This window comes from Argiope bruennichi, chromosome 1 (genome assembly GCF_947563725.1).
Source record: "Argiope bruennichi chromosome 1, qqArgBrue1.1, whole genome shotgun sequence".
Lineage (NCBI taxonomy): Eukaryota > Metazoa > Arthropoda > Arachnida > Araneae > Araneidae > Argiope > Argiope bruennichi.
The window spans coordinates 125,285,068-125,304,252 of NC_079151.1; the positions used below are offsets into that span (position 1 = coordinate 125,285,068).

The following is a 19,185-nucleotide window of genomic DNA, read 5'->3' on the forward strand; positions in this document are numbered from 1 at the left end:
GAATGGATTGAAAAGTGGATGAACCGATTATTCTTGGAATTATCGTATCAATGAATCACATATCACTGAAAGTGGAGCTATCACAAAAAAAGTGTTCATAAGTGTGAATTTACCGCTCCGCTTGACTTTCTGATATTCGCATTTGACAGTACGCTGTCCCATAAAGATTATTTCTAATTGCCTGTGGGGGCCGCGGTGGCCTGGTGGTAAGGTCTCGGCTTCGGAACTGGTGGGTTCCAGGTTCGTGACCCGATTCCACCGAAGAACCGTCGTGTAAGGGGGTCTGTTGCACGTCAAATCCGTTATGACCAAATGTCCTCCCGCTGGAGTGGTGTGGTGTGGAGAGGGGGGTGCCAGCTCAGGTGTCGTCCTCGTCATCTGACCGTGGTTCCAAATTACGAGGTCCGTCCCAAAATAGCCCTAGTGTTGCTTCAAACGGGACGTTAATATAACCAAACCAAATCTAATTGCCTGTGACATGATTTTCTAATGGTTTGCGCTACAGGCGCCATCTATTGGCAGGATGTAGAACTAAAGTGAACATTTTAGAGAAATGACTTTTTATTAATTGAACTTTTCAGAAAATGCTTTACTCCATTAAAAAAATAGTTTTGAAAAAAATCAAAATTCAAAAGTAAGCTGAAATAGATAAATTAATTCAATCACACGTTACTTAAAATAGTAAATTAAGTATTCATTACAATTAATAAATTTTTTATTTAATACTAATTAATAATTTTTAATTATAATATGATTGAAATAACATATATTTGGAACAAATATTTAAAGATAACAATAGCGAAATTATTTGTTATTGCAAAAATCGTGGATTATGCATCCCTAATTTTGAGTACAAAAAATAACAGTTTGTCAAATATTCGTCATTCTTAGAGATGCATAATCCACGATTTTTTGAATAACAAGTAATATTGCTATTGTTATTTTTAAATATGCGTTTCAAATACCTGTTATTTCAATCATATTATTAATTAAAAATTATTTCTTAATATTAAATATAAAATTTATTAATTGTAATTAATACTTAATTTACTAATTTAAGTAACGTGTGATTGAATTAATTTATCTGCTTCAGCTTACTTCTTAAATTTTATTTTTTTTCTCAAAACTATTTATTTAATTTATTTATTAGAGTGAACCATTTTCTGGAAAAGGTGAGTTAAAAATTTATGTCATTTCTTTAAAATGTTTACTTTAGTCCTATATTCTACCAATAGATGGCGCCAGCAGTAAACAGAGTACATGTAATCAAAGTCAATCATGTCACGAGCAATTAAAAATGATCTGTATGGAATAGCGCATCATCAAATACGAATATCGGTCACTCCCGTAAATTGGAGCGGTGACTTCGCACTTTCCAGTGAAGCCTCGCAGTTTCTGGTGAAATCACCGCTCCGATAAATTTCAGTGATATGCAATTCAATGATGCAATACGATAATTCCAGGAACCGGTCCATTCACTTTTCAATGAAATCACTGATTTCTTTCAAGAGCTTCCATTGGACAGATCGTATCGATTGTTACTTTCCAGTGAAGTCACCGCTCCGGCAAATTTCAGTGATATCGTATCGATTGTTACTAGGGATGAAGAATATTTTCAGAGCGGTTATTACGTAACCAATATCAAAAAGTCAGAAATACAAGTGATCAATACTTTTCAAAGAGGGGTGTGATTCAAATCCCTGATACGATCTTACTGATGATATTTCGATTACAGGTTTTGGATCACGATAGAAAGTAACAATCGATATGATATCATTGAAATTTGCCGGGGCGGTGACTTTACTGGAAAGTAACAATTGATAAGATCTGTCCAATGGAAGCTCTCGATTAGAAATCTGTGATTGGATTGAAAAGTGAACGGACCGGTTATTGGAATTATCGTATCGTATCATTAAATTGCATATCACTGAAATTTATCGGAGCGGTGATTTCACTGGAAAGTACGAGGCTTCACTGGAAAGTGCGAAGTCACCGCTCCAATTTACGGGAGTGACCGATATTCGTATTTGATGATGCGCTATTCCATACAGATCATTTTTAATTGCTCGTGACATGATTGACTTTGATTACATGTACTCTGTTTACTGCTGGCGCCATCTATTGGTAGAATATAGGACTAAAGTAAACATTTTAAAGAAATGACATATATTTTTATCTCATCTTTTCCAGAAAATGGTTCACTCTAATAAATAAATTTAATAAATAGTTTTGAGAAAAAAATAAAATTTAGGAAGTAAGCTGAAACAGATAAATTAATTCAATCACACGTTAATTAAATTAGTAAATTAAGTATTAATTACAATTAATAAATTTTATATTTAATATTAAGTAATAATTTTTAATTAATAATATGATTGAAATAACAGATATTTGGAACGCATATTTAAAAATAACAATACCAATATTACTTGTTATTCAAAAAATCGTATATTATGCATGTCTAATTGTTACTTTCTATCGTGATCCAAAACCTGTAATCGAAATATCATCAGTAAGATCGTATCAAGGATTTGAATCACACCCCTCTTTGAAAAGTATTGATCACTTGTATTTGTGACTTTTTGATATTGGTTACGTAATAACCGCTCTGAAAATATTCGTAATCCCTAGTCATTCTTAACCGCAAGTACGACCCACAGTCACGTGACTAAGAAATCGCATGATTGAAGAAAGATATATAAGAGTGGATGGCATATAAGAAATTCCACAGAATGAATTATTAACACAGGACTTTTAAATAATAGCTTTATATGAAAGCATAATTAACTATAGTAAAAAGTCAACATTTTTATCAGATATTATGTCTTAGAATTATTTCTCTTAATTTTTTAACTGTAGCGGTGACTGTAACCACTGGAAGCATGTTTGTATTTTGATTCTGCATCATGCCGGGTTAACTCATCAAATTCTTATATTTTATTTTTTCTATTATATTTTTGAGAAATATACATTATAATCATATATTATTCGACATTGCTTGTATATTTTCTTATATACAATTGTCCTTATCTTATCATTATCTAAAACGATTTATCTTTGGCAAAATGGCCGAAAATATAGATGATATACAAACTTTTAAACTCGAAGTTGAAAATGAGCTTCGAATACTGGTGGGAGAAGATTCCACTGATGTTACAATAAAACTCGTTAGCGGTATAGCTGAGATATATGGGGCTGAAATGGTATTAAATGAAGAGTATTCTTTGTCATCAAATTCATCGATTTCTATATTCACTTGGCATGGTTGTGTTATAAAACTAAGCGGAACGCCGGAAGCCGTTTATATTGTAAGCGATACTGCTATGATTCTCAATGTAGTTCTTCATGCTTCCTTAGAAGAACGGAGGCTTCAGGCTGAAGCTGAAAACAAAAGAGGACCCGTTACACTTGTTGTTGGACCAACTGATGTTGGTAAAAGTACTTTATGTCGATTTTTGCTTAATTATGCTGCTCGTCTGGGACGACGCCCTTTGTTTATAGATCTAGATGTTGGACAGAACTCCATTTCCATACCAGGTACAATAGGGGTTCTAACGGTTGAGAAACCTGCTGACATAGTTTCTGGTTTTGATGATCAAGCTGTTCAAGTCTATGAATTTGGTTACAAGAGTCCAGGTCACAATATAATATTGTATTTTCTATTGTTGAAAAAATTAGGGCAAACTCTTCGATCAGGTTTGAGACAGACAAATCAAAATATTAGGACTTCAGGTGTGATTATTAACAGCTGTGGCTGGATAAGAGGTCATGGATATGATGCCATCACTCTTGTAGCTATGAATTTTGAAATTGATGTCTTGTGTGTACTGGAAGAAGAACGTTTATATTTACAATTACAAAGAGACATGCCTGCATGTGTGAAAATGATTTTTATTCCTAAAATGGATGGTGTAGTTGAAAGAAGTCGACCATTAAGAAACCTAACTAGAGAAGCCCGTGTCCGTGAATATTTCTATGGATCAACCAATCAGTTACAACCTTTTACATTTGAAGTTAATTATTCAGATATACAAGTGTTTAAAGTTGTAACAAGACCTGTAACAGACGATGATCAATATTTGGCTGATGTGATACCAAGTGATGCTAAACTTGAACGTGTGCCTCTTGGTTATAATCTTGTTGATCAAGTTCTTGGATTAAGTTCTACAGATACTTTTAAAGAAGATTTAATGTTAATGCATGTAATTGGATTTATATGTGTCACTAATATTGACATAGCAAGAAACACTATTACTGTTTTGTCACCACAACCCAGCCCTCTTCCAAAAAAGATTCTTCTTATGGGTAACACTAGATTTACCGAACATCGGGGAGTTCATTTTAATAGAACTTAAATATTCCAATTTCCATTGAGGAGAAAATCTACTTTAATACTAGTAGTTAACATGGACAATAAATATAAAACATCTGTAATTTTTATCTTATTAATTATTATTTTAAATTTTTTTATGTATGTATGTATTTTTAATGGAAAGTGTATGTTGGCTTTGAATTATGTACTCATTTTCATTTGAACAACGTCTAAATTATAAGTTATTTAATTTTGTTGATTTTAAATTATGCGATTATGTTAAATATAAAATTTATAATTTTGAAATGTCTTAATTAAAACATATCAAAAGAGTAATTGCATTGTGGACGACTTATTTATAAAATTCATGAAGTGAAATATTAGATAATTTAATAGAAATTTTAGGGTGTTTATTTTCATAGCAATCTTTTTTTTTCGTTGTGTAAAATTTATACAAAAGATCTTTTTTTACAATTATCTTTCATTATGTAATGTTCAAAATAGTAAATAATCAATGTATGTTCCTTGTATTATAAATACTTTTTTCCTGAATCTGAAATTTCAATTTAAATCATTAAAGGAAATATCTGAAGTATTAGATCTTTTCTTAAATAATAATAATAACCTGTTTAACTTGTCTGATCAAGTACAAAATTTGTGTAAATTAATAATTATGATATTGCATATGATTATTATCTGGCTAATGTGCAAAAAACACAATTGCTGCATAGTAAACTGTCATTGTCTTATATCTTTTTTTTTAATACATTTATTCTAAGAAGAAGGTATATCTTCTTCCAGGAATATTCACTATGTATTAAAATTTGATTTACATATCATGAAGAAGATTAAATGTCATCCTACAGTGATTTGTAATTATGTACTTAATAAACTTCAGTAAAAAAAAAAAAAGTGAAAATTGCATTTTAAAGATTTCTAGGGATTGAATTATTTATATTTCATTTTGATTCATGTGAGAACTATTTTCTCTACAATTTCTACACTTCCCTAGTAAGAAAGTTACCTCTCAATGGATTTGACATATAATATTGTACAAATCCATTTAGACTAAAGCAAAAAGTTTCATGTAATTCTTGTTTAATAATGTAAGTTCTTTTACATACTTGGCATTTCAATTTAGTAGAAAATATGTCATGTTCTATCTTCAAGAAAATCCTGCAAAAGATTCAGCTTTAGGGTGGAAAAAAGATGTCATCACAAAACAACTTTTATACAATCATTTTTCTCTTGTCTGAGCAGTCCATCTTACTCGCACATCTCTTCAAAATGCACCAGTAATTTTCATTGATATTTATCTGAAGAATTATCAGGGTAATCCTAAACTGTTCGTTTCTGTTCTTGAATTTTTTTTTAATTTACCCATTTATAATTTTGACATGGAGCAAGAAATTGTTGAAATACACCAATATTACTAATAAAAACTTAAACTTGCTTAAAAGGCATAAATTTGTCTTCTAATATTAATTTTTTTTTTTCCCCTTCTTTGACCATTATTGCATTAACTAATACTAAATTGCCAGGCTCTCCAGATGTAAAATAATCACAAAACATTTTTGCTTTGTAGGTGTTTGGCTATATATCAAATGCTGTTTCTTGATGGGCTCTTTGTCTGAAAAATATTGATTAAAAATCTTGCAAAAAAAAAAAAAAAAAAAAAAAAAAAAAGGCATTTCATCACTGAATAAAACTTTATTCTTAATTGAGGATTAATATTTCCAGGGAATTTACAAGTATTTCTTCTTCGTTTCAGCTGTCAATAACTATTTTTTGATTAATGTCTTGCCCATCTTCCTGCTTATATAAGCTTTCATCTTATTGTTGATGAACCAGTATCTTCAGAAAAATGAATTCTCTCAAGATTATTATCACATGGTTAAACCAGTTTAGACTAGTCAAGGCCAATTGTCTTAGTAAAAATATGTTGTAGAAACTCGTGCCTGACAGAAAATTTTATAAAAAGTTTTTGTCCCAATAAATTTGCATAGTACTGTACACCAAGTGTGTTTACATAACACCAATAAAATTGGTTTCAGATCTGCAATTCGTTATTTTTAATGGTAGTATCTTGAATCACTACTCCACTGTCTTAGAAAATTTCTATAAAATGATAAAATAGTTTTTTTATAATAAAAAAATTATGCCTTTATATATATATATAAATTATTGCATAAAATAAAAGGTATATATACATAGAATTTTTGATGTAATATTTTTCCTTCTTTGATGTAGCTCTTTCTCTTTCTTTCCTGCAATATTCTCAGAAAATGTTTAAAGTACTATGACAATTGTTTTCAATTCAACAGAGTCAGAGAATAGCAGTATATGGCTATGTAATTTAGAACTAAAAATATTGAGAAAGTTACAAAAATTATTCATGCTAGATGTAGTAAGGTTCACACAATATTTAGATGACTGCTAGACATTTCCATTTTTACTACCTTATAAGAACATGGTTCATTTAACATTTCAATTAAAAATCATTTTTTTACAACACCTTGGGATTGTATTCTCTAAAAAACTGTTCTGCTATCTTAGCTAGTCTTTATTTTTTTACAGTTGAAAATACATTTCAGTGGACAAAAATTATTTTGTAACTCACCCTAACAATTTATTACTAAAATTTCAGTCATTTAATAAAACTCATGTTAATACAAGGCACCAATATCAATAATCAATACAATAAGTAAAGTTCAATCAATTATTGAAATAATATAAAGATTAGGGTGGGGGATCTGTTTTTTTAAATACCTGCTAAGAATTTAATTCTTGTGAATTATCTGTAATAATGAGAATCATTTATGCTTACTCACAATAATAAAACCTTATAATAAAGATGGATATATGTTTGTATGTGTTATCACTCTACCAGCTAGACTGTTAGACCTAGAACTACCAAATTTGGCCTGTATATTCTTTGGAAAGTGGTAATGTCTATTTCACTGCATTTTTTTTTTTAATTTTATTTATAACCAAGATTATCAAACTTTTGGCATTTTCCCTAGACAACTTCTGAATTTATTACAATACAAACATGACAATTTTTTTAAATTTTAAGATTCTCAATTCTATCAATTTTTTGCCATATTTAATCAATTTTTAAAATTATTTTAAGTATACATTCCATTTCCTCAAGAGTATTGAGAACAATAACACAGAAAAATAAAAATTTTAGAACACCAAAGTTATTAATAAAAGTCAATATTAAAGCTACAGTTATTTATTTATTTTTTTTGCTTTACAATCCAAATTACTATTGATATTAACACAAAATATAATGAAACATGCGAAATAGAAAAATTAAACTTCTGTCCTTAATACAAATCATTATTAGCAAAGCATATTCCAGGACAACAAGTGATATATTTACTTAATTCAGAGAAAAATCAGTTAAAGATTGAAATTTATTTTTAAAATATAATACTATTAACATAAATAAAAATAGTAATTTTTACATTTTTTAAGGTTAGAAATCAAGTTTTTATGTTGATAGAAATAGCAGAATGTATCCATTTTCTTACAGCTTTTAGAAATGTTGACAGAAAATAAAGGAAATGAATAGTAAAATAAACAGAATAGCATAAGGCTTCTAAAATGAGATGTATTATATATCTATCAAAATTTGAAACTTAAAAATATTAAGACCAAGTTACACAAAATTTTAATGACCATTAAATTAGCAAACCAACTGGTCACTGTTTCAAAAAACATTTATCAATTAAAAAAACATTCCTCTGTTATATATTATTTTTTTGTACAAAATTACTAATAATACCATTGTTTAACTTTTTAAATTACATTACACTTGAAGTTTAAAATACATTCCTTATTTTGCTAATTTAAAATCAGAGTTTTATTTCATCAAGAAAGAAAACTATTTATTGCCTTATAAAATCTTTCAACAAATATTGGAATTTAGTATTTAACTAGAAATGAATATGCATATATAATTTAGTCCATTCAGACAAAGTAAATGAAAATCTGCAACTTTGAAATACATTTTCCTCAGTGGTCATTTTTAATATAGAATTACACTATCTATAAAATGCTTTTTACTTTAATATATGTAATGTAATTACTGGATATAATTATGTGAGTATTAAATATGGTTTATGTTATTTACGAGTTCATTCTTTAAATAAATGTAATACTTTTTATACAGCTTTTAAATGGTTTTGATTATAAAGAATAATTTAGTTACTTTAAGAAAAAGTGTAATATTAGTAAAAAGTGTAATATTAAAATTTTTAAAACATATTGAAATTGATTTAATACAAAAATTAAGAAAAATAATTCTTAAGTTTATCAATACCACATTGTTAAGTATAACTATAACTGATAGACAATAAACAAATAAAACATATGAAAGATATGTTTGAATATTAAATATTTTTCGAATTTTGTATTATAATAATTATTGCCTCAAAAGTATAAGACAAAAGAAAAAAGGATTATATAAAATACCAAAGGTTGCATTCATTAAGTTTGGCTCTAAACATAAAAACATTCCAATAATCTAGGCATTCCATTATTGGTTCAACTTGGAGGGAGAGGGGGTATTTGGATGCAGGCAATTTAGCTTCAGGTTAAGTATGCAAATATCACCTTCTAGTGTTAAGCAATTATTTACATTAAAAGTATACAAGTTTAACAATTTTTAAAAATATCAGTTTTTAATTCATCCTTTTTCTAGATTACAATTAATCGATGTTCAATTGTTTATTCATTAATCAAAAGTATTAGTTTAATCATATTAACCAATTTTGATGAACAATATTTTATCACAATAAAATAGGTATTATTTAAAACTATATTTGCACAATAAACACAGAGTATTTCATTTAGTTAACAATATTTCTTAAGTGGTTTTATAGTTACCGAGGCTGGAAATTCCATTAAAGCTTTAGAATTTGCATGGAAGATGACAGATGATCATTGATGGCATTCTGAAAGATATAAGCTTTCATAAGAAACCAGAATTTGCAAAATTGGAAGAGTGTTTGTGACTACGGCAAATTTATAAAAATTTAATTCATAGAAAAGGGACAGTTTTTATTTATATATTGGTAGTTTTTTTTTTTTTAGATTACTGTCAGAAAAAGAAAGGTAATGATTGGCAAGTGATCATTAATGATCTCTCTAGATGCTATGAACTTTTGTTTGTAAAAACATGAAATTTGTTTCCTAGTTGGTGAAAAAATTTTTATAAAAAGAATAAAAGGTAAAGTAGTATTTTTGAAATTTCTCTCAAAAATAGGGTGATTGGCAACAAGAAACCATGACATGTGCTGAAGCAATGAAACTTTCATATGAAATAACTAGCAAAATGTATGGGAGATAGAGGACTGTTCTTTGATTTTTCTAATTATTTTAAATAACAGTATGTATATATATATATATATATATATATATATATATATATATATATATATATATATATATATATGTAATGATAGCTTAAACTCTAATTTAAATCCAAATTAATTCCCAAAGTTTTATCTTAATTTAACCCATAGTAACTTCATTCTAAAATAGTCTCTTATTTCCTGATCTAATTCCACTCCCTCTACTTAATTAATTCAAGAGAAGCTTTGTAAAAATGCTTGCATTTGCACTTTCACATGCTCCACGTGACGGGATAGAAAAATGTCCAATAAGCACATTCTTTTTAAAAGATCCCTCTGTTTCCCTTACTTGTAATTGACATGCGTCAGAAATCCATATCAGAATCATAATATATTAGCACTGTAAAAAAAATTTTTTCCTATCAATATCTCATATAAGATAAGGGATAATTTATTTCTTCCTCTCTTCCCGACTTCTGCTTTTGTGCCGCACTATGGCGGATGTGCCTTTTCCATGCCTTCTTGTAAATAAATCATGCCTGTCTCCCAGGAGAGAATAAATCCGGGAATCAAATTTAAAAATGCAAAGTCTCTTCACTGCTTGTTGCACGCACCTGCATTCTGCTTCACATAAAATAATGCTTACACACACACACACACACACATATATATATTTCATTGAGCAGCTTTTATGTATTTGATAAAAAAACTGATGATCATATATTAAAAACAAAAGAATCAGATATTAAGGAATAGATGCAAATAAATGCTAATTTATAGATATTCTTTAATATCTAGTTTATATCGGATTTCTGGCTTGCCTTTCTTTTCTTTCCAAATTTATTTAACAGTTTCATAATAAATTTTAAAGACTAATTAAATATTTAGGTAGAAATTCTAAAAAAGATATAAAAAATTAATTATAAATATTATGTTCATATTTCCAAATGATTACAATAAAAATAATTCACAATCATAAGGCAAAAAATAAATTAGAATTAAGGAATAGATTTTTAAAAAATTCTATTAATTAACAAAGCTTTAAAATGACTAATTATTTCTTTTTTCTTTCTAAATTTGATCTCTTATCTATTAATAATATAGACAAATGTGTGTGCATTGGTGTCCTATAGGTCAGATCATTTCACTTGCAGCAACCAAATTTTGCATATATATATACCACGGAAGGTAAAAGTGTGTCTTCTCAGAGCAATTAAACACATACACACATTGCTGAAAGCGAAAGAAAGATTCTGCTTAGTTTACAAGACCAATAAAAAAGTGGAGTTACAATACCTGTAAAATTTAGAAGATAGATGAGCTGCATATTTAAATAATAGTATGATGCCATGGGAATGATCACCATTGGAAAGATCCATGTACAGAATATATGGAAGACAATTAAAATAACACAGTTTTAATATGTGAAAATTTGAGGAAATCACAGACATGAAGTTATATCCAAACCATTTACCTGAAATGAAATATAATCAAAAACCATGGTGAACCAACTGGTTGCTCAAGGTAATTAGTTACTAAAAATTGAGACAATCAAAATTATAATTTTTCTATTAAAATTTCATTAGTGACATAATATTTTTTAAAAATTCAACGTAATAACAATAGTTATGAATTATTGCAATATGATAGAATTTTACAATTAAAACAGAATTTAATTAAAGAAATATTTAAATGTAAAGAAAAATTTTATAGCAAGACTGAAATTAAGACTAAATATGCATTGATTGCCACTTTAATAAGTTCAGGATATTTTTCTAAAGGAAAAAAATTAATTATTTCTCACATATATATCTTTTGACTGTAACATTACTATAAGAAGTGTATAGATTTCTGCTCCAACATGGAAATAAGATTGGAAATACCTTGTGTATTTTACAGCATATTATTAATTATATTGAGTATAAAGACACACACAAAAAAAAATCCCTTTCTTAAAATTTTAATTACAAGTTTAGGATATATTGGTTACATTTTCAAAAAAACAACAACAAAAAACAAAGGGTATTTTGGAATGGACATCAAAATTATGAATTATGGTCAGATGATGAGGAAAATATCAGCATCAGTGCACCCTCTTTGAACATCTGCATAATACACATTATTATGCAGATGCAGATGCCCCTTTAATGTATTAACAAAGTTGTTTCACCTCTAAAGTAACATACTAATGAGAACAATGAATGATTGAATCTTTGTTCAAATTGCAATAATATTTATAATATATTATTATTATGTAATGAGATTTTACATTAATGTTAGTGTATTATATTTTTAGATAAGATAATTTGAATGCATATATTTTTAAAAATCCCTAGCCCTTGCACTGTTTTAAGCCAACCAATCTCTTTTCCTGATTCAGTGGTAATTGCAATACTTTTATAGCAATCTAACAGTCCTTCTCGATTTCTTTCTTTTTAGGGAAGCTGCAATGAAATGCAAAAATCACAATTTACATAAAAAATCTTCCTTCTTTTAAATTTTTAAAATTATTATTTAATTTGGGATTCTAATTAAATAACTGTAAATTGAAATCATACATGAAAACTTTTTTTCATGATTGATTCAAGTGTTGTACTATTAAATATTTGTGACATCGTAATCAATTTTTTAAACATTAAATGAAATAGCAATGCTTCAGCACAAATGCAAAAATGCATACTAATGAACAACATACTAAAGAACTTTCACTTAATTTATATTTTTCTCAAAAGTAATGAACTTTCTTTACTTTAACAATTGTTTCATAATAAATAAAATAAAAACAAAATTAAATAATAAGTATGAAGCCTGAAGTGCTTCCTTCAAATAAATATTTATACAAGATAGTGGGGAAAAGGATAAAGAAAAGTACAGTACATTTCTGAAAAAATATAAGCTGATCCATGTATAAGATGAGACTTTATCTTTTCATTATAAAATTCCTACAAACTGAAAATACATATATAAACTGAAATAAAAATTAAAAATAAATTTTGTGACTTTTAAACTTTTTGCTTTGAGGGTGAAAACATTCCAAGGTGAAATAAGTGTAATATTTTCCAATCAAGTTGCTAGTAGATAGCAATGACAATAAACCCTTCCATCTCATTCATTTGCTTTCTTGTATTTGATGCATATATGTGCTGGTCTGTGCTTATAATTTTATTTATTTATTTTTTGCTTAAAAGGCGAGACATGGCAAGAAATTCATATACAACAATTCTCAAACTACATACGATTGCATTTGATGAAAATTATAACCATGACTCCTTGGCATTTCTTTATAAATTCTATGTCTGACTCAGCAAACCTGCAATAATAAAAAGTTTAAAAAATAAATAACTCATTCTTACACACACAAACACCAGAAAAAAGCTCATTTCAGTTAAAAGTAATTTTACTTAATGAAATATAAATTGTAGAAATAAAAAAAAGTGCTGTATTTGACGATATTTAGCGATTTATCACTTCCATCCAGATAAAAAATATGCACTTAGAATTTTTATGCAAAATTATCATACCTATTTAAAAGCCAACCCCCATAATTTAGTTCTAAAACTTATATATGAAATGAAAGTATACAGTATTTAATCTTCTGAGTGAAGGCACCATACCAGCTTTTTCATTTTTCATATTCAGTTCAAAAGAAGACAATTCACATTTATATGTATATTTTCTTAAATATTCATCTATACTTATAATAAAGCTCAATGTGTGTGTGTGTGTTGGCGCTCTACAGGCCAGGTCATTTGACATACAGCTACCAAATTTGGTACATGTATACCTTAGAGGTCGGGAATGTGCACCTGGGGTCCCTTTTTTTTGAATTTTAAATTAGAATTTTAATTATTAATTAAAAACTAACTTTCCCGCCAAAAAAATCTTCCATTTTCCCCACCGCCAAATGAGTAAGACTTCAGCTTTTTTTTTCTCCCAACAGTAATGAGGCTAGGGTTAACATTTTTCGGCGGATTATTTCAAACGATTCTGTTTATTTTCTTAATGTTTTATGCATTTAAAAGTAAACATTGTTAATTAATCCATGTTGATTCATTCTGAAGTACTTCTGAATTAAAATAACACAGAATAAAGGATATTAAAAATGTAGAATCTGCATAGCGTTACCCCAACTGGGGTAGAAAAATTCACGCATTTGCGTTACCCAACTGGCGAAGAAAATTCACGCATGCGCATTGTTCTGATTGTTGTCATGACAAACACTATCAACGGATGATATAAATTATTTTTAGGTTAGTTGCATGCTTTTGTAAGTAAATCGTATTTATGTTAGTTATATATTTTTTGTATATGCTTATAGTTTTAAGTACATCGTTTTTTAAGTAGTTTTTTTTAACCGGTTTTCAATGATTTAAATTATTTTTAGGTTAGTTGCATGCTTTTGTAATTAAATTGTATTCATGTTAGTTATACATTTTTTGTATATGCTTATAGTTTTAAGTACATCGTTTTTTAACTAGTAATATAATTAAATATAGAAAAAAATACATTTTAAAAATGGATTTTTCTAACCTGAAATCAACAGGAATAATCTCCCCAAAAATTTCTCATATATTCTCCAAGGTCTTACCCCTACATCCATCCCACATAAAATCGTGGACTTTGGGTGAGGCTGTGACACTTGCATGGCATTGACAACAGTAGTTACAAAATATAGATCTCCGGTGTAAATCTAGCATTTTTACTTAATATATTAAACATCTTTCTTCTAACTGAATGACACCAAAATTTGACATGAAACTACAACTGCAGTCACAAGATCACATACCGAATTTCATAATTTAAGTCATTGATTTTACAAGTATGAAAGAATACAAAACAACAGATGGCCAATCCTTTGATAGATTTGGTTAACATTTTTATAAGAATTAACATTTTCGATGCAAAATCTGAGTACCAAATTTATGTTTTGTAGTTATCAGAGCCATTAGTACTCAAAGAGCCAAACTTCCTCTGAATTTATTTTGTTCACAATTAACAGAAATCTTCAAATTTGACTAAAATCCATACACCTATTTTTATTGCTCCAGCTCAATGTTCAAGTTGTATCAGTGTTCACAGAGAAAAACATGATGCCAAAAATGTGTGTTTTGGGCCAAGGGGGGGGGTCTGAAATGTGAGAATTCATCAAAACCACAAGTTCACATTTCTTCTTTATGCTTACAATACTTTCTCTCAGGAAAAAGTAATAATTAGGTGCTCAGAGGATTAAATCATTGATTTGTGTCAATCTGTGATAGAACTGAAATTTTAGAGAAAACATTTTTGAACATATTTCATTTTTCTAATAATAAATGATAATGAGCCTCATATAGCATATTAAATTTTTCTGAAATTACTTAATTTTTTTTTTTTTTTTGTGCTATTGAATTAAAACAAAGTTTACTCTCCCCTTTCTTCTTTATTTTTCTGTTGAAATTTTCTTTGTGTATTTTATTATTGAGATTGCAGTTGCAAGTGGTAATCAACGAACATATTAATCTGAATATGTTCGAACATATTAATCTGAATATATCAGTTTATAAAACTCTTAATAAATAAAATTTAAAAAAAAGCAAACATGAAAATATTTTCTTTTAATTTCAAATTTTTACACAAGAAATAAATTTTTATTAATAATGAAAATAAAAAGCTGAAGCAAACATTTCATTTTAACATTTAACAATTGATTTTGTAGATATAGAAATATAAGGTCCCAAAATTCAATTAAAAGATCATTAGAGATTTAATATCTGCTAAGCATAAGCATATTACAACTTTTTAAAGAAGCTGAAATTTGCAAAATATGATGCTTCAATGGTATGCAAATAATTTGTTAATTATAAAGAAAGTATTCCTTCATAACACATGATGGCTACTTCATGCCAACAGCATTTTCAAGAAATCTGCAAAATCTTATAGAATCTTTTGAATACATATTATAATGCTACAGTTTTAGGAAAATTTTCATCCTCCTAGATAAAAGCTTAATTTTTAATCTTTCTTACAGCAGCATGCCGAGGTTCATGGGACCTAATATAATTTTTTCATTCCTAATTAACATCAGTAGCAATGTTAATGCAAATGAAACCCAGGACATTATAAACAATTTTGCTCATTTATCATATTTAATTTTAAAAAGCAATATTAAGACATTAATGTTCTGTTCCCATGGCAAATCTCAAGATTAGTGCCTAAAGCATTAAATTACCAGAGTACCCCTACTCCCAGTCATTATGCCACTATGGATATTGCATCCCTTGGGTCTACTAGAGAAAAATATAAAGGATTACTTTTTATTGGAACTAGATAAAAACATTTCTCTAATGTCAAGAAAAAAATGATTTAGGCATCTCAAAACTCAGAAGAGAGAGTATAGTAGTATTAGAGTATTATCTTCATATTATTATTACTCTAGAGTATTATCTTCATAACTGAAACTAAAATAATGATTGCTGTGGTCTTATTTGGTTTGTTTTTTGCTAGTTTTTTTACTTGTTTTAATCTTGTGATACTAATTTATCTCTAAAACCTCAATTTTCTGGGATTTTCGGGTCACGAGGGGTCAATTTGTTGGACGAAAGTCAGACCCCTCACAGAAAAAATCCCTGGTTTGAATCCTTGCCTGAGGGTGACCCTTGAAAAAGTCTTCGGGCCGGATTCAGTTAATCTTTCTTTTTGATTCTTTGACTATTAACTTAATATTTATTTCTAATTTGGTTAAAATAATGATAAGTATCAATATCTCCATAAAGGCCCAATTAAGCCTCTTACTAGCTCTTATGCAATGCAAATCTTAGGGGCCATCCTCCCACAAAATTTTCAAAACCAAATATTTTCATTGAACTTAATTTAATCTACAAAAGAAGCTTTATATATAAAAATGCTTAATTTTGCAGATCACTTTCTATAGAGATGGTTACAGTATATTATATATAAAAAAATACAAAATTTAAATTTAAAAATAATATTACACAAACTAGTAAGAAAAACAGACAAAACTTTTCTTAATATTATCTAAATAATATTTAAATTAATAATAAGATCAGAATTTTTTCTAAATTATAAAGAACTATGCTTTTTGTTACAATTATAAAGTAACATTATATAAAAGTTGTAAATTATAATTAAGAATATAGAATAATGTTACAAAATTAATTTAAATAATACTTTCTTTTAATTTAAATGTTTGACTGCACAACCTTTATAATTAAATCAAAGCCTCCCCCCCCCCAAAAAAAAACCTAGAATGTTTGGGGCTTCTAGGTAATAACTAATTTAATATTCTACCCTGCCTCCACATGGCCGAAATATCTTCTATGTCATTAATATTACTTTCTAGGTCAAAATTCCAGCCATTTTCAATACCATAAGTATTTCATAAGTAAAAAAATAAAATAAGTACTTTTGACCAATTACAATTTGATTCTTCACACTATGGAGAATGTTTTTATTACATCATTCTTTTACATTTAATAAATTTAAAATGACTTACCTAAAGCTATATACCATAATAGAACCAGCCATTACAATATCCTAGAAAAAAGGGGGGGGGATTGTTATTTAAAATTTAACTAGTCTATGGACTCTACAAGACATCACTAAATTTATGATCAGTAATCACAAATTGAAAGTAGATGATAAGTGAAATCATATAATTATTTTTCTTATTTCACAAGAAGACTATTAAGATACTGACCTTATTCATCTAGGCTTGAATTCTTTAAACCCAGTTCTTTAATATATTGGATGGTTTCTCATGTCTTCAAGTTAAGTAGTGAAAATAAGTAAGTAGTCAGCAACATAGAATTCTTTATTTCTAGGACTTATTTGCTATGCATAAGTTCAAGTACACATTTGCAATTCTTCTTAGCTTTTTACTTCATTATTGCCATACAGAGAAAATTTCAGGGATTTTAAATGGTTTCTAAATTTGTGTAAAGTTTACAAATATTATTAAAGATGCTACAATGCCCGCCATTTATCTTTAAATGTTAAATTGGATATTTATTTCCTGGCCTAGGGGTAGAGCGTCTTCTCCGTGATTTGGGCACCCTGGGTTCAAGTCCTGGTTGTTCTTCAGCCTGTGCTCTATCTGTGAGGTGTGTGAAAGAGCCCCCTGTAAAAAGGAGTTGTACAAGCAAATGTGTGAGTGTCATCTTCATATGACGTAGAAATCGGACTTTTGTCCTAGGATGCTCAGGGGTCTTTACTCTCAGAAGCTACTGCACACCCTTTCTGTGGTAACGCGGACATGCCATCATCATCATTTGACCAATCAAGACTAATTAAAATTCATGATAATTCTCATCAAAAGTTTCATCTTTTCTAACATTGTCTGTGAAATACTCATAACTTCCTAGCATATTGCTTCATCACAAGAACCTTACTATCCATTAAATTAACTTCCCTGTATAAAATTTCTATCCAGCATTAAACAAATAACTTCATCTTAACCTTTCAAAAACCTTTTTTTTATTTATCATTTAGAACAGAAACTACATAAATATAGGGTGCTTTTAAACTTATCAACTTCAAATTCTAAGCAGAATGTTTTCAAAAACAACAAAACAAAAATCAAAACTTTGGCAAGATAGTTTATTATACAGATTCTAATATAGAATTAATTTTTCTTCTGATGCATTAATCTATTGACTTTCAAAACTATCTAGGTCATTTTTTAGTTCCTATGAAATCAAATACTTCATAATACCATATATTTTCCAGTACTCAATAACCAGCTACTTCTACGCTTTGTCTTTATCTCAAATTTATAAATCTTAAATTATTAGAAGTTGTGGTGAAAGCTTATACGCCAGTTAACAGCTACGCAGCCGGCGTCCTGGCATAGGGGTAGCGCGTCTTCCCCGTGATCTGGGCGTCCCGGGTTCGAGTCCCGGTTTGGGCATGGTTGTTCTTCTGTTGTTCTATCTGTGAGATGTGTGAATGTGCCCTCCTGTAAAAAGGGGTTGTGCAAGCGAATGAGTGATGCGTGAGTGGCAAAGTCGTACTCTTGGCCCTAGTTGGCGCTGCTATAAAAAATAAGAGACGTTCCCCCTCAGGCTTAAATTGCTGTCTTCGTAACAGTGGGCTTGTCAGTGGCAAGTGCCATAAGAAACAAACAACAACAGCTACGCTACACGAGCAATTGCTTTTGTATTGTGGTCATGTTACTGGGCTGCGAACCACAAGGTCCCAGGTTCTATCCTCGCTCACCCCAATCCTCCACAAAGTAATTTTTAAATGTAATAGAACAAATTTTAAAATATAGCTTTGAACTGATACTGACATTAGATATGTTTCTAAACTTTTTCAATTCCTGGCATCCTTGGTAAATCCTGATTTTTTTTTTTCCAGGCACATAATGTAAAATTTCTTGCTAAATAGTCTTTATATGGTTTAAGTAAAAATAAATAAACACATTTTAGTCTACAAGAAAAATTTATTCATATATTTCAATAAATATAATGATCACCAGGATGGATAAGTCAGTTATCCACTACAAATTTCTTG

General features: G+C 28.7%; 2 protein-coding genes across 2 annotated transcripts; one reads left to right on the forward strand and one right to left on the reverse strand.

The window, feature by feature from the left end:
* The first annotated feature begins 3,065 nt into the window (after positions 1-3,065).
* LOC129974975 (protein CLP1 homolog) lies at positions 3,066-4,355 on the forward strand. Its single transcript, XM_056087811.1, has one exon. The coding sequence runs from the start codon at positions 3,066-3,068 to the stop codon at positions 4,353-4,355; it is 1,290 nt and encodes a 429-aa protein (XP_055943786.1).
* A 1,633-nt stretch (positions 4,356-5,988) lies between these two features.
* LOC129969338 (uncharacterized) lies at positions 5,989-18,018 on the reverse strand. The gene is made up of 6 exons (XM_056083873.1): positions 17,372-18,018; positions 17,168-17,208; positions 12,912-12,985; positions 10,972-11,149; positions 9,209-9,276; positions 5,989-6,430 (listed from the first exon to the last, which is right to left on the reverse strand). Exons 1-5 carry the CDS (start codon positions 17,378-17,380, stop codon positions 9,234-9,236), a joined length of 345 nt encoding a protein of 114 aa, XP_055939848.1. The 5' UTR covers positions 17,381-18,018; the 3' UTR covers positions 5,989-6,430; positions 9,209-9,233.
* Between the last annotated feature and the right edge of the window lie 1,167 nt (positions 18,019-19,185).

What these genes read in the sequence shown, in the direction of transcription:
- LOC129974975 (XM_056087811.1), top strand. Translation starts at nt 3,066, where the DNA reads ATGGCCGAAAATATAGATGATATACAAACTTTTAAACTCGAAGTTGAA.
- LOC129969338 (XM_056083873.1), bottom strand. An exon ending in ATTATGGTATATAGCTTTAG is followed by an intron (nt 12,986 to 17,167) that starts GTAAGTCATTTT and finishes TTATTATTGCAG; the next exon opens with GTTTGCTGAGTCAGACATAG. An exon ending in AATTTTCATCAAATGCAATC is followed by an intron (nt 11,150 to 12,911) that starts GTATGTAGTTTG and finishes ATTTCATTTCAG; the next exon opens with GTAAATGGTTTGGATATAAC.